The following is a 16,741-nucleotide window of genomic DNA, read 5'->3' on the forward strand; positions in this document are numbered from 1 at the left end:
CACACACACACACACACACATATATATATATATATATATATATATATATGATTGAACTATTATAATTGTAAAGAAAATGAACCTTGCATCTAACTCATTCCAAAAGCTAACTATGTGGTGAGAGTTATGCAAGACGACCTATGTTGCACGGACTCTTAGAAATTCCTGCCGCACCCGTGTCAACGCGACAGGGTCTGTGGGATCCATACCGAATTTGGTCACCTTATCTTGGGAACTTTGACCACATTCTATGACCGGGAACGGGAAGTATAGATTGATTGGGTATACAGTATGAAGTTTTATTAGTCTTAGTTCAATAACTTTAACTAATCAGAATATATACTTTATATATCCTAATAGACATTTATTGGCCGTATCCCAGCATCCGTATCCACAGTTGGATCCATACCCCCGAATCCTAAAACTTATGCGATTGAAGAATCTGACCTTTAGATTCGCAACCGGATCGGATATTCGCACCTCCGAGCAACATAGGAGACAACGACCTATTCTCTCAACAAATGTAGGATACTCTTAACACCCGATGCACGCTCATGTCTAGACATCTGAAGTGTGGGGACATATCAAGATGAAGCCCAACATTGGGTAGAGATGGATCTGATATCACGTAAAGAAAATGGACTGGGTCTAACAACCCCAAACGCATAAGATAAGGATTGTCCAAAACCACATAAGGAGACAACAATCAATTCCCTTAAGCAAAGTGGGTACTCTAACAATTACGATAGAAATACAATGATAAAACTTCAAGTATTGTAAAGGGGTGTATCAGCTCCAAGTGACTTGGTAGGTGTATAAGGTATTCTATTCCACTACACTAGAAAACTAGTTACTTTTAAAAGCCTTTTCAAATGGATTATACATCTGCTTTTATGCACATTATTGTATTAATTACATGGAAATGTAATACACAGGAAATGTAATACACATCTTGTTGGTAAATCAAATATGCTTCTGGAAGTTATACTATACAATACCTTAAGAGTAAGACTACCAACTTCAGATGATCCAACTTAAACAAGAATATCACACCTATTGGCGCGCGTGCCAGCCAAAGTGTCCGCCCCTATGAATTTCTTCTTCCTTTTTGAATCTAGCACAGTTCTATCTCTGATCAGGTGATGGCTATACCGTTATAGTGCCACTATTTCGACTACCCACCATGCTACTTTCTATGCGACCGGTGTCCTCCCATGATCTTGAAGCAACTTCATGTAATGGTTAAGTGGAAACAGGATATTAGGGTCAGAGTAAAGCATCAATTCAGACTTTACAAGAACATTTCTCCCAGATATTGATGGATGAAACTTGGATGTGATATTTGCACAGTTGTGTCTAAGAAACAGAGCAAAACATTAGCAGTCAACTTAAACCTTAATAGTTCTTGATTTTTAAATCAAGGTATACAATATCAGCATAAAAACATCAACAAAAACTAAATATACAGTACTCTTTAAAATAGTTCAAATTTAAATCGTAATTGTCATTTAGACAGTACAAAACTTTAATGGAGGATTTCCTTATGGAGCATATAGTCTGTTGTCAATCTTCAGCTCTTTCTACTTATTAGTTGGCCTTACCTCCCAGATTTTGACGTAACCTGACTGAGCTGATGGTGATGTAGCCATTGTTTGCTGCTGAGATAGAGACATGTTAGCTTCTGCACTGTTATTCCTGCCAAGAGCCAATATTCCAGGCTGTCCTTGTTGAGTCATCCCTGGAGTAGGCATCATTCTGCCAATTTCCAAAGGCATACTACTACCCATTCCACTTGGCACATTCTGGTGCATGCCTATCCCTCTTGGCATCATTTGAGACCCAGGAAAATTTCCTTGACTCATTACAGGTGCTGCTAGACTGCCTGCATCAATGCCTCCTTGGATATTACTCAACAGTTGTCCCGAAGGCATACCAGTATGCATTCCAGTTGGCACATTCCGGTGCATGCCTATCCCGCTTTGCATCATTTGACGCCCAGGAAGATTTCCTCGACTCATTACAGGTACTGTGAGATTGCCTTCTCCAATGCCTCCTTGGATATTACTCAATAGTTGTCCCAAAGGCATACTAGTATCCATTCCACTCGGCACATTTTGGTGCATGCCTACCCTGCTTTGCATCATTTGAGACCCAGGAAGATTTCCTTGACTCATTACATGTGCTGTTGGACTGCCTGCACCAATGGCTCCTGGGATTTTACTCAACAGTTGTCCCGAAGGCATACCAATACCTGTTCCACTCGGCACATTCTGGTGCATGCCTATCCCGCTTTGCATCATTTGAGACCCGGGAAGATTTCCTCGACTCATTACAGGTACTGTTTGATTGCCTGCACCAGTGCCTCCTAAGATATTGTTCAATGGCTGGGGCATGCAATGGTTAGAATTCCCAAATATACTGGGAGCCATCAAAGTTAATGATGCAGGACCGAAGTTTTGAGATATCTGATCAGTTCTGGCAATTGGAGCAAACCCAGATATTGATGTGAAACCTAGTTGCCCCGATGTTAATACAGTTGGAGCAGTAGATATAGCAGAAGCCACTTCATTCAATATTCCGACATTAGCAGCTGCACCACTAAATGGAAGACCTAAGGACTGTGTCATCACACTGACAATAGGTGTTGTTTCCTTAGTATTCTCATTATTCGGAACCATCTCCTCTGAAATAGAAATAGGTAAACCACTTTGCAAGCTTGCAGCAACTTGAGAAGTAGGATGAGCAGTAGGAATATGTGGAGGTGCAGGTCTACCAACAGAGGTCGCCATGGCGGGCTCCTGAAGAAATATGTAATAAGATCATGACATTCACAATGCTTTGTGGAGTTTTAGCAAAGCTAATACCTCATTCAAATGACAAGCAAAGAATCAAGTTATTGAATCTTACGATATTTACCGGTGCAGCAGGAATATTTCCAGCTGAAATGGGTTGTTGATTCATAACTGAAAGGTGCATGGAAAAGAATTAGAACTCCTTCAACAAAACTCCGTGAATTGCTAATATATCATAGGATGCTCTACATGAGATTTATGAACCAACAACTATCGAAATTGAAGTAGTTTACATATGTTATATAAGAGATTCATTAATTTGGACTTGCATTAATTTGAAGCGAGAAGTAAGACGGTATTCAAGCAGAGATACAACTCAACCCAACTTCAGAAAAGGACAACGATAGATGACGTTAAGAAGAAGAAGAAAAAGGTCCGACTACTTTTATGCCTCAAACAATTGAGACAAGGGGATGGACAAATATTAGCAATAGAGGAACTGTAACCATAAAGCAACCAGTTATCTATCTAACATGTTACCTCAACATCAGCAATTGAAACAAATTAATCAGCAACCGCATAAGGAAGAACAAAATGGAAAAAATAGAGTGAAAGCATTCACATTAATCCTGAATTGTGATGGTTCACTATCATCATCATTCATGATCATCTACTGTTATGCTTCTACTATAAACACTACTATTACTATTAGTATTATTATTTGGTTTTTCTTTTGTCTGGATTTGATCAAGACAACGAAAAGTTTAAGATGTTAAACCCAACCCAACTTATATCAGGCTAATAAACTTATTCCAGAAATGTGAGATATGCTGTGGTGTTTCTAACTTCACTATTGTGTCAAATGGTTGGTCTATTTTACAGATCACCAAACCAAACTTGCAGATGCAGTGCAGCACTTGTTGTCAACCGCCCCCTTTCATTCATTCATCCATTCATTCAATTATTGACTTCTCCTCTAGAAGGTACTTCTCATTTTATATTCACAAAATAATCTTCTTTCGACAGAAAAAGGACATCTAAAATGAATCAGGCATACCTATAACACTATCCAGAGAAACATTCATACCAGGCAAGTGTGCAAGAGAAAGATCCAGAATTCGTCTGACCTGATGAATTAGCTGGCCCGGAAATTGGAGAAACAGAAGTCATATCCATTTCAACCAGGCTCTGGTTTGGCGCCAAACTTTCCATTTCAGTGTGACTGAAAGCAGCACAATCCCTGCTGAAATTTTCCGAAATTAATACAAGAAAATTCGGATTCTTAGACGTATCAACAGGCGGGTCATCTGCTTGCGGATCGTGTTTTCCCTGGATCAAGACAAGTTCACACTTAGTATAGGAAACTACAATGAAGGGGCAGTACGTTTCCTACTTCAAATCACCAGCACTAAAACTTAACCAGATTAGCATTTGCATGCCAAGTCAGCAGGATTTAAATTTATTCTTCTGAATGATGAAAGGATTTCAAGACAGAAATCACGACTTAGTATGTCGAGCAAGAATATTAGCACGAGGAATTTCAAGATATCAAAATAGAAACCAATAACTTATCCATAATGCCCTGAAAGCCTTCATAGCATCTAAAGATACTTATACTCTTTACCAAGTTGTCACACTTCTCCGGGATGAAGCTAGAAATTTCTCCACTCATGGGGTGTTTCGCATTCTCAATTTTGGGTTCTTAAAGGGAAGCATCATTCTCTCAACGGTAGCAACTTTAAATTGGCAACAAAGTTTGCAGGAACCTACTTTCTGGAGCACTTGGTAAATCTTTACTTATGATAAACAAGCACAATGAGTTTGAAATAATTGGGACTATACACTTCACCATAAATCACCTTTTTCTATTAAAGACAAAACAATAACAAATGACAACAGCGTGTAGACTAATAAATACTGGTGGAGCTAAGTGGAGTAATTAAATCCCCTTTGTTAAAAAAATGTACTATGCATATAGGACAATAACGATTTCGTTTGGTATATATAAACTGTGGAATCCCCTTCATATAAGGAAAAAGTCTAGTGAAGTTGCAACGAACGATCAAATAGTGCTTTAGATCACAAGTTCAAATCCCAATGTAACATTTTATTGTTTTCTTCAATCCCCGATTCCCCCGGTATAAATTCCTGGCTTTGCCACTGCTATCAAATTGGGATTTGCTATCCTAAATCCACAGTTTTGAACAATTGGGATGCTCCTGATGGCTTAGCCACCCAAGGAGAAAACTTGAGTTCCTCTAACAACATTCCATGTAACTTATTGGAAGAAACAAAAAAACTCTATGGTATCATCACTTTACCAGCTGTATCCTCAACATTGAACTATTATAGATGAGGCCCAAATTTAGCAACTCTTTAATTAAAAAGAGGGTGACACAATTAATCCTACAGGAGCTTGAATGGACATGCAAACAGTAATTATTGTGTATCACTTCAACATATAGTCGACAGGTTTTGACCCTAAAAACAAGAGGAAAAGCTCAATGAAAAATTGTTCATAATTACCGCATTATATATTGCTCTTAATTTCGGAAGCTTCCTTGGGCATATAACAGAGAGGGAAACAGAGCACTGCAAGAAAAGAAAAGCATTCAGCAGAGGAATAGGAGGGAAGCACCATGGTTTTGAAGAGAAAAGGGTTATCAACCAGTACCTGAGGAAATGCCTTTGCAACTATCTCAGCATCAGCTAGTCGAAGACTGGTATGTGCTTCAATATTTCCACTCTGCTCCAGATTCAGCATAGCTGGATAATAAACTGGTGTAGGCAATGGATAAGGGTTACTTGCGGCAACAAGTATGCAATGTCTTTGCCCATCAGCATTTTGTTGAGTTTGTTGGCTTCCATTGAATGAAGAAAACATCTGAATGAAAAATCAGTCAAGTGAAATACTATGTGAGCATAGTAGGAGCAGTTCAGTTTACATTGCACTCCAACATAGACACAAATTCCGTCTACTACATAATCAATTTCTCCTACAGTACGATATAGGTTGTTAACAAACTTGGGGCTGTTAGTATTGGCAACCATTTGTCTGGTTTTTATACCTAAAATCACAGTGACCAACTCCAAAAAGAAAACAGCACATTGGCATTTCTGTTTCAACATCAGAAGCTTTTGTGACTTGTTGGCTTTTGCCCTAAACCCACCCCCTCTTCATCCTTCCTTCAACGCATTTCTGAACACTTCTTTTCTTGGATTCTTCCGGTCTTCTTTTATTTTTATTTTTAAAAAGTTTTGCTTTCCCCAATTCACATCTAGTTAATACAGAAGAACTTTTAAATAAAAGGTGAAGAGGTTTAGTCAGTTTAAATCAGATTTAAACTAAAAGCACTTCCTTTTAATAAATCAAATATCAATGTATTAATCACCAAGATGGCCCCAAACAAAAAGGGGGTATTTCTTTATATATTCACCAATTTCGAAAGTCTCTAATATGTTTTAGGGCTTTGTGATAGCTTCTACCCAAAAAAAATAAAAAGAGCAAAACCGAAACTCCCAAAAATAAAACCAAAATCAATCTTCACAAAACCAAATCCAAACACTCTTCTTCTTTTTTTCCTGAAGGAAAAAAGCCAAAACTAACTTGACAAGCAAATACCAAAACCAAGCACCACCTGGGTGAATTGATATACTTCAACATCGTGAGAGCAGAGATAAAGCTTTTTTAACTCTTCATGACCTAATAAAGTACTAGTAAATTTAAGTTGGCGGACATTTATGTGAACCAACTAATGCAACTACTGGCATGCTAAACCTGTTCAGGAAACATGGGGAGGATATACGAGAATCCAAACCAGATCTTTCCTTAATGGAAAAGGTTTATGATCTTCAAAGCATCAAGTTCACATAACAATACTAAATTATGACATGTTGACTGTTGAGCGACATATGTATACTCTTTTACATCCTCCAACAATTACTTCAATGTACTACTAACAAAGTCAAATATATTAGCCCATTCAAACTTACTAATCTCGTCTTCTTTTGGCAAGGTAAAGTAACTTTCTAATCCTAGTCAATCCACAAGTCAAACTATATCTACAATGTATCATAACTTATTGTTACCATATGAAGCACCCGCCAAACCAGTATATGAACTGGGAAGGGAAAAGAACTCTGGTTCAATAAAGATGAAATAAACCGATGCAAAACAGTTGAATCTACGCAGTGACAAGGCAGAAATACATTTCTGCTGATTTCACTCCTCTATAAAATATCATATGCTCAATACGACATTCAAATAAACAGAAGGCAGTAAAAACAAGCAATAATTTACTGGCTAATTGTCTAAAATAACTGTGATTTCTACACATCTACAAACTTTTAGGTGAAAATGAAACTTATCCTCACTATCCTGAACAGCAGTAGCATAGTAAAGAGCAACAACTACTACGCCTCAATCCCAAGTTAGCTAGAATGGCGAATAATGGTACAGAATATAGAAAAAAATAAAATCGATAATCATATGGACCTCACAGAGAACTCCCTAGAAAGCAAAGGAAGCACAAAGAGGAAAGCGTGTCATAGAAAATAAAACAGTAAGAGATGTGTAAATAATACCAAGCAAAACAAAACTACTGCTCATAATACCAGAAATGCTCATTATCAAAACATCCTAAACAGTAAAACACACCATTAATGCTGAAGCAAGACCTTCTGCAGCTGCAACATCATTGAAGCCACCACCTGAGAAAGGTAGAGCTGATAGCCACTGGAAAAACACATCTATGTTCCTTGTCCAGCCACTTCTTTGTAACATGCAAGCTGTGTTAGAGATGGTGAAATGGAAGATGGAAAAAAAATAAAACGTCAACCAGAAAGAAAAAGAAAAAGCTGTATATGCTTAAGCAAGGAGAGGTGAAAAAAGCCTCAAAACATTGAATTAGGATGCATTATCCCAGTCAAAGTTTTATAAGCCATAAGCTATAAGCCCATCCAACTAGGCTCTTTGTCTACTTCATGGCTTATGCAAATCACACAAATTTAACAAATTCTTTTGTTGCATATAAAGATTTGACATATGGAAATCACATACTAAAAATCTCTAGACACACAAAGATCAAAGAAGAAGATTGTTCTAATAATGGTGCGATGATGCCAACTATACAAAACAGTCCATAAAATGCCAATAAAGATTTGTACCAAATGTAGTGCCACATGTTTGTTCCTTTTTCTAGTTGAGATTGAGACAGGGTCTGAAGATGGTTCTTCTATGTGAATGACACAACTATTGTTCATACTTAAGTTGCAATTGGGTCAGCCAATAAAAAAAAGTATTAAGAACAAAATGGATACAAACCACTGTAGGAATCGTGCACATTAAAGACCACCAATGACAGCTCTACATCGCCAGTAGATGGGTTCTGGAATTTCAACAGAAGAAAGGTAAAATTAGCTAAAAGAAACATAAGAAGTTGATTATTGCCTTCAACTCATGCTGTAATGGAATATCATCTCCCTCTATTCAAGAATACAGTATCTTGGACATTACAATCACCGTCATGGAATACTAACAACAACAACAACAACAACAACAACAACCCAGTGAAATCCCACACCATGGGGTCTGGGGAGGGTAGAATGTACGCAGACCTTACTCCTACCAAGGTAGGACGGCTGTTTCCTGGAGACCCTCGGCTCAGTAAAAGCATAAATGCATAAAAAATGTTAGATAAGAATAGAAAATTAAAAGCTTTATGAGAAAAACAACAAACAAATAACGAATAGATAACAAATAAATAAAGACTAATAACAAATAACGATTAAATAAATAATTAATAAATAATGAAAGCGTCACAGGTAAAGTTGAGTAATCAAAGCATAGAAAGTAATAAATAATAGCAGAAATAACAGAAATCAGAAGTCAAAGCGCAAGAGATCGTAATGCACTACTACACCTATGAATAGAGAAGAATAACGAGACTATGAACTAGCCTTCTACCCTAATTTGGGTCCTCCACACCCTCCTATCTAAGGTCATGTCCTCCGTAAGCTGTAACTGCGCCATGTCCTGTCTAATCACCTCTCCCCAATACTTCTTCGGCCTACCCCTACCTCTTTTGTAACCATCCATGGCCAGCCTCTCACACCTCCGCACTGGGGCATCTGTGTCTCTCCTCTTCACATGTCCATACCATCTCAGTCGTATTTCCCGCATCTTGTCTTCCACCGAGGCCACTCCTACCTTGTCCCGAATAGCCTCATTTCTAATCCTGTCGCTCCTGGTGTGCCCACACATCCATCTCAGCATTCTCATCTCAGCAACTTTCATCTTTTGAATGTGAGAAGTCTTAACTGGCCAACACTCCGCCCCATACAGCATAGCCGGTCTAACCACCACTTTGTAGAACTTGCCCTTAAGTTTTGGTGGCACATTCTTGTCACATAGCACTCCGGAAGCGAGCCTCCATTTCATCCACCCTACCCCAATACGATGTGTGACATCATCGTCAATCTCCCCGCTGCCTTGCATGATAGACCCAAGATACTTGCAACTACTTCTCTTTTGGATGGCCTGAGCACCAAGAAAGGTTTAAAAGATGAACAATATGAATTTACAAACCTGTTCTATTGAATCAGCTCCAGTGAAGGACCTGAAAAGTTTACAAAAGCCTATAAATTAAACGCAACATATAATGACATTTCAAATCAAGACATAATTTTACAGTATCAAATTAAGATTTAAAGAAAAAAGAAAAGGCTACCGCGACAGTACAAAAGAAAAATTTAACACTTGGAAACTGTAGCTTTTTTGGGAGTCAGGTGGATGACAACAATCTCGGCTTTTTTTATTTAAGTCATAGAAGCAGGCAATTAAGGAACCAAAACAACCAACAAATGCAAATAGAACATTATAAAGAATTTCACCTATACATCAACAGTTGAGATAATCATTAAAGAATCATAAACATGTTTTTGCATAGTTATCTTCTTCTGCCACCCCTCAACCCAACAAAGGAAAATAAAGAGAAAATACAGGTTTCTGCTACAAAAAGCCCATCAGAAACTACTTTATGGTTGGGTAGCCTCTTCTACAAACACATTGTATTTTATCAATTAAAGATATCTTCATATGATGATGATTATTACTAACTGAAATTATAGGTTTCTCCATGGAGAAGATCAGATTTTGCAATCTTTACCACTACATGTGTGCAATTTGTCTCACTACGATCTACATGATTCCACGCTTCTCAAAACTTTAGTCAACGTGCAAGTAAAATATTAGGCAACAAGTCAGCATCCTTGCCTCCATTCCGGGCTTACCTTAATAACCAAGGCTTCATTTATTTACTTAAAAGTAGGAGGCAGATATGCCATCTAATGATCACACTTGAAAAGGAGAGCAATAAAAACTAATTTCACTAAAATTAATCGTCAACACGACTCAGTTCTAATAAAACACCAAACCAAAAAGCAAATAAGCTTCAGTGCATTGATAGTGATAAAATTAATGACAAATCAATTCATTAAAAGCCAAGAGAAAACGATCCAAATTCCAAACAAACATAGATCAGATGAAATGAGGGGGCGTATGTGGATGTGATTGAGTACCTAATCATTTTCTCGAGGTAGTCGGAAACGATTGTTTTCCAGTAAGGTCCCATGGCACCTGTGCCTTCAACGACGACTATTAGTTGTTTTTTCACCATGTGTGCTTTGCTTAAGATTCTGTAGATTGATTGTTATTCGCCGCCTATGATTCTATTTATTAGATAGTATACATGTTTAGGGATAGGGTTGGAATTGAAAATATTTGTGTAGACATCGAGATTTTGTTGGATTTAAGATGGGCCTCTACAAGACTAGCCCAATCCATGATCTTCGAACCTGAGCCTCCCACGACATCGAGATTTTGTTGGATTTAAGATGGGCCTCTACAAGACTAGCCCAATCCATGATCTTCAAACCTGAGACTAGCTCCGGGTTGAAGATCATGGATTAGGCTAGTCTTGTAGAGGCCCATCTTAAATCCAACAAAATTTCAATGTCTACACATACATTTTCAATTCCAGCCCTATTCCTGAACTTGTATACTATCTAATAAATAGAATCATAGGCGGTGAATAACAATAGATCTGCAGAATCTTAAGCAAAGCACACATGGTGACAAAACAACTAATAGTTGTCGTTGAAGGCACAGGTGCCATGGGACCTTACTGGAAAACAATCATTTCCGATTACCTCGAGAAAATGATTAGGTACTCAGTCACATCCACATACGCCCTCTCATTTCATCTGATCTATGTTTGTTTGGAATTTGGATCGTTTTCTCTTGGCTCTTAAATGAATTGATTTGTCATTAATTTTATCACTATCAATGCAGTGAAGCTTATTTCCTTTTTGGTTTGGTGTTTTATTAGAACTGAGACGTGTTGACGATTAATTTTAGTGCAATTAGTTTTTATTGCTCTCCTTTTCATATGTGATCATTAGATGACATATCTGCCCCCTACTTTTAAGTAAATAAATGAAGCCTTGATTATTAAGGTAAGCCCGGAATGGAGGCAAGGATGCTGACTTGTTGCCTAATATTTTACTTGCACGTTGACTAAAGTTTTGAAAAGCGTGGAATCATGTAGATCGTAGTGAGACAAATTGCACACATATAGTGGTAAAGATTGCAAAATCTGATCTTCTCCATGGAGAAACCTATAATTTCAGTTAGTAATAATCATCATCATATGAAGATATCTTTAATTGATAAAATACAATGTGTTTGTTGAAGAGGCTACCCAACCATAAAGTAGTTTCTGATGCGCTTTTTGTAGCAGAAACCTGTATTTTCTCTTTATTTTCCTTTGTTGGGTTGAGGGGAGTCAGAAGAAGATAACTATGCAAAAACATGTTTATGATTCTTTAATGATTATCTCAACTGATGATGTATAGGTGAAATTCTTTATAATGTTCTATTTGCATTTGTTGGTTGTTTTGGTTCCTTAATTGCATGCTTCTATGACTTAAATAAAAAAAGCCGAGATTGTTGTCATCCTCCTGACTCCTAAAAAAGCTACAGTTTCCAAGTGTTAAATTTTTCTTTTGTACTGTCGCGGTAGCCTTTTCTTTTTTCTTTAAATCTTAATTTGATGCTGTGAAATTATGTCTTGATTTGAAATGTCATTATATGTTGCGTTTGCCTTCTTAACTAAACAAGACCGTTTCTTCTCCACCTTATTGCAAAGAAATTTCCTTTGGGATGTGGCGGATGGTACACCAGAATTTTACTTAGTTCGTTGGGGAGACTATGACATCTCCTAAGTGGTAAGGGAAGTTGTGGGGTCAAGGAATTGAAAGTTTTTAACAAAGTACTTCGGGTAAATGGTTGTGGAGATTTTTGGTGGAGGAAGATCTTTATGGAGGGGGGTGATTGTGGATAAATATGGTGTAAAGGAAGGAGGATGGAGAACAAATGGAATTACAATGTCTTTCGGGTGTAGTGGTGTGTGGAGGAATATAATGAAAGGGTGGAATGCCTTCTTTGATAACATTGTTTTTAAGGATGGGGATAGGAGTAGAGTTAGATTCAAGGGGAAAAAGTGTTGTGGGGGAATGGTGCTTAAGGATTAATTTTCAGTGTTGTATAGAGTCTCTAGCCCGAGGGAATTGTCCGTTCAGAATGTTAGGGGACACAAGGAAATGGGGGTTTTGGGATCTGAAGTTTAGGAGGAAATTCCAGGATTAAGAGGTGCCCGAGTTTCAAAGATTCCAAATTTACTCCAAAGGCAAGGTGAGCCAATTGACAAATATGATCCCTTGAGTTGGGAGCTCGGGAATAAAAATCCGTTCTTAGTTAAGTCCTTTCATGAGAAGCGAAGCTCCTGGTTAGGACAGAGGTAAGTTTTCCACATACCTCGGTCTGGATTCCTAAGGTGTCGAGGAAGGTGTGTTGCTTCGCGTGGCTTAGCTACTAAAGGGGTGATTTTGACAGTGGAAAATCTTAGGAAATGAGCCCTTTTTATCTTTTGACATACAATAAGCACTTGATCCTCTCCTAACAGAAGAGGCAAACCACAGCGAAAATTATTGTGGATTAAGCACCAAAATCTGTCAAAAAGCTACCTTTTTCAAAAGTCCTAGGTTTTAAACAAACCCTTCAAATATCCCAAGTCCAAACCCAGAAACCTTCCACTCTAACCCTCTTCAAGAAGCTCCAGTCAAGGTCTCTGTTGAGCCAGAAGAAAGCTCAAGGTCAACATCCAACTTTGTTCTTGTTTCTTTAATGTATTTCTGTGTACGGTGAGCTCATACGAAGCATAGTATGACAGGAATTCTTCAAATACCAACTAATTAAATCAAATCACACAAAATGCAATACATAAGCCTACACATTGCAAACATAATTAAGAAATTAAACATTATCCTCTCTGAGATCGTCACACAAATTAATACTACACCATATGAATATTACTAAAATTGACTGTCAACACGGAATCAATTCCAATAAAAAATACCGAACGAAAATAGTACTAATATGAGTGAAATTGCATCGCGTAAATGAGTACCGTGTTATTTTAAGCCGGCGCAATTCGAACCGACTCTTCGCCGGAAAGTTCCAATAATTGCGCCGCCGCATAAATGAGCAACGATGAACTGTTTGTCCGCCATGTGTGCGCATTTGTCGAAGATTCTAGAAACTGAATAGCAATTTTCCATAGCACCGATTTCTCACTTCGCAAGCTTTGCTTATTTTTCATAAATTGCGGCGACAGGAGATTAACAGCTTTCCAGGTGTTTTATACATTTTCTGATGAGGAAGGGTAAAAAAAAAAAGACGGCAACAACTAGACCACGGATCATTATTATATTCACTAATCATTATCAATCATAATTAATCGCCGCCCCATCATCATCCATCATCATTCACCATTATCATTAGTTATCAATATCATTTCACTATTAATTATAAATTGTCACCACCAATAACCACGTTAATCACTAGTATCAAACACTATACCATAATACAACTCATAACCATCCAAAATTGGCACATACAATCACTATCATTAATCATCACCACCACAAATTGTCATATAAAAATTTTAAATATTTTATTGATATAATATTAAATCAATTCAGTATTTTATTTGAATTTTATATTTATTATATTTTAAATAAAGACAATTTTTATACATTTAGATGTTTAGAAAACAAACAGTCTTTACTTTTTAATATTCAGATCTTAACGTAACATTTTAATATTCAGTTTCAGACCTCCAAATCGTAATATTCAGATTCAGACGTCTAAATATTAAGGCATATCTTAATATTCAGATGTGCATTCAGATTCACACATCTTAATTTTAATGAAAACAAATAAGGTCTTACGCCCCCCAAAAAGAAAAGTATCTACCCTTAAATGTCTCATTGCTTTCACGCCTCATTTTTATTTTAAAATAGCACCAATATATTTTAAAATTCATGCGCTAAAGTCATATTAACGTCAGCGCTCACCCTATATGATATTGATAGGCTATCAATATACCGACGTAGTATTACAGATGATTAAGTTCGATCCTATATGATACCGATATGATATCAATATAACGATGGAGTATCACCCAAAGCGCCATAACGACGTGCGTTAGAAAAAAAATATAGTTTCTACTAATTTAGAATCTAATAAATAAAATTGTGAATTTAATAATTTCTATTAATTGTTTCATTTTTATTTCTTAAAGAAAGAACCCAATCCTATATGATACCTATAGGGTATCAATATACCGATAGAGTATCACAGAGAATTAAATTCATTCCTATATAATATCGATATGTATTAATATACTGATGGAGTATCACAGATGATTAATTAATAGCAGTGATGCTAACGTTATGCGCAAAATAAGAAATGAAAAAATGGGGTAAGAGGGTAAATAGTTTGGATTTGATCCAATTTGGATAAATGGTTCCACAATTGAATCTATTTTGTGTAGTTTTCAAAAAAAAATAGTTTTAGATTCCTACAAATTAAGTCCAATAGGCTAACCTAGACCGTTAGGGCCATTCAATTGGCCTCAAATCTTTAGTGTTTAGCTATCTTTGAGTCTGGTGGCCTTTATTTATAAAAAAAAAGGAATAGTGAGAGAATTTTTCTTGCATTTTTTTTCCAGTTTTTGAAACAGCTGAAGCCTAGATTTTCACTCAATAACATAAAATATAAAAACAACAATAAAAAGTGATAAAGAAAATATCATGAGTTTGGGCATTTTTATTGCAGAAAATTTAAAGGACCTTCTATAATGATTTGGCGTAATAGTACATGTAGCCTTACCATGATCCACATCATTTTTTAAGCATTTAGGAGTTGCTCAATAAAAATTAGGAGATTTGTTTCGTATGTGTTAGCCCATTATTTTTGATTGAACTGATTTTCGAGAATCTTTTTGTAAAAATTTTATAGGACCCTCTGTAATGACATTGAGCAACAGTATGTCTAGCCTCGCCATGATTCATTTCATTTTTTGTAGTATTTAGGGACCACTCAACAGAAATTCGGCATTTTTTTTAGTAAGCGATTCGCCATGCGATTTCATCTCATGCTTTGAAATCACAAATTCACCAAAAATCATGATTTGGGAATTTCAAATCATGATATGAGATTTTTCAAATACAAAAATTAACCCACAAGTTTATATTTTGTAAAAATAACTCGTATTTATTTTATATATATCTACTAACCATTTGTTTCATATGTAAATAAAATTTATAATTCATATCATTACTTTTAAAACCGTTTATCTCATTTAACGATTTTTCTCTCCAATATAAAATTTATTTTTACTTCAAATCAATTCTTAGTTTATAATTTATATTTACCAAATTCATTATTTTTTGCCAAATTTATTAGTACTTCATTCAAACAAATGTTTAATAATGAAAAAATTTCAACATTATATTGAGTGGAGAAGACTAATCATTGTGTTCTGTGAAATTAATTGTAAAAATAATTTTCTTAGGTACTAACAACTTGAACACTACAACTAATATTCAATTCTATTTTTTTTATTGAATTAATTAAGGTTTAATCAATAGATGATGTATTTTTTAGAATAGCTTTGTAATAATGTATAACTCGATTTTATAAACTTTTACTTATTTGGTAAGATTGTATAAACAATTGGGACAATTTTGATAGTTTTACAACTTATGGAATTTTTATGTTTATGAGAAAACATACAACATAAGAAGTTCAAATCGCATGCCTAACAAAACCTCAACTTCGTCTCATAATTTCATATCGCATGACCAAACGGGTCCTTAGTTTTTCGTGTGCATGAACCCTTTAGTTTTTTAGTGAACTAGCTTTCAGGCATTTTGTTTTGTAAAAACTTTACAGGACCCCCTGTAATGACCTAGGCAATAGTACGTGTAGGCTCACCATAATCCACACAATATTTTTAGCATTTAGGGGCCATTCAACATAAACTAGGCGAATTTATCATTTTTTCGTTTGTGTTAGCCCACGATTTTGTTTTTATGAAATAGCTTTCGGAATTTTTTTGCAAAGAGTTTAAAGGGACCTCCGTAATGACCTGGGGTAACAGTACGTGTAGCCTCGTCATGGTTCATGCCATTTTTTTCGCATTTATTGGTTACTCATCAGGAATTAAGAGATTTCTACTCTGTTTTTTGTATGTGTTAACACATGAATTTTTTGGTGAACTGATTTTCAGGCATTTTGTTGTAAAATCTTTACAAGACCCTCTGTAATGACCTAAGGTAACATTACGTGTAGACTCGCCACAATTCACACCAATCTTTGGCATATAGAGTCCACTTAAAAGGAATTAGACGACTTTTTTAGTTTTTCGTGTGCTAGTCTGTGAATTTTTTGATGAATTGACTTTCGAGCATATATTTTTAAAAATAATTTACAAGACCCTCCATAATGACCTGGGATAACGGTACATGTAGATTCACCATGATCC

At 36.2% G+C, this 16,741-nt stretch overlaps 1 protein-coding gene across 9 annotated transcripts; it reads right to left on the bottom strand.

The window, feature by feature from the left end:
* Nucleotides 1-851: 851 nt before the first annotated feature.
* LOC129879984 (mediator of RNA polymerase II transcription subunit 25-like) lies at nt 852-13,626 on the bottom strand. Of its 9 annotated transcripts, XM_055953761.1 has the most exons (9): nt 13,319-13,441; nt 8,116-8,179; nt 7,450-7,580; nt 5,467-5,676; nt 5,319-5,384; nt 3,920-4,121; nt 2,908-2,963; nt 1,602-2,798; nt 1,236-1,356 (listed from the first exon to the last, which is right to left on the bottom strand). In XM_055953761.1, exons 3-9 carry the CDS (start codon nt 7,573-7,575, stop codon nt 1,285-1,287), a joined length of 1,929 nt encoding a protein of 642 aa, XP_055809736.1. In that variant the 5' UTR covers nt 7,576-7,580; nt 8,116-8,179; nt 13,319-13,441; the 3' UTR covers nt 1,236-1,284. The 9 variants fall into 9 exon arrangements, with proteins under 9 accessions (XP_055809735.1, XP_055809736.1, XP_055809733.1 ...); XM_055953760.1 differs by lacking the exons at nt 1,236-1,356; nt 8,116-8,179 and adding an exon at nt 852-1,229 and having other exon boundaries at nt 7,450-7,564; nt 13,319-13,624; XM_055953758.1 differs by lacking the exon at nt 8,116-8,179 and having other exon boundaries at nt 7,450-7,561; nt 13,319-13,626.
* Between the last annotated feature and the right edge of the window lie 3,115 nt (nt 13,627-16,741).

The sequence above is a fragment of the Solanum dulcamara genome, chromosome 2 (genome assembly GCF_947179165.1).
Source record: "Solanum dulcamara chromosome 2, daSolDulc1.2, whole genome shotgun sequence".
NCBI lineage: Eukaryota > Viridiplantae > Streptophyta > Magnoliopsida > Solanales > Solanaceae > Solanum > Solanum dulcamara.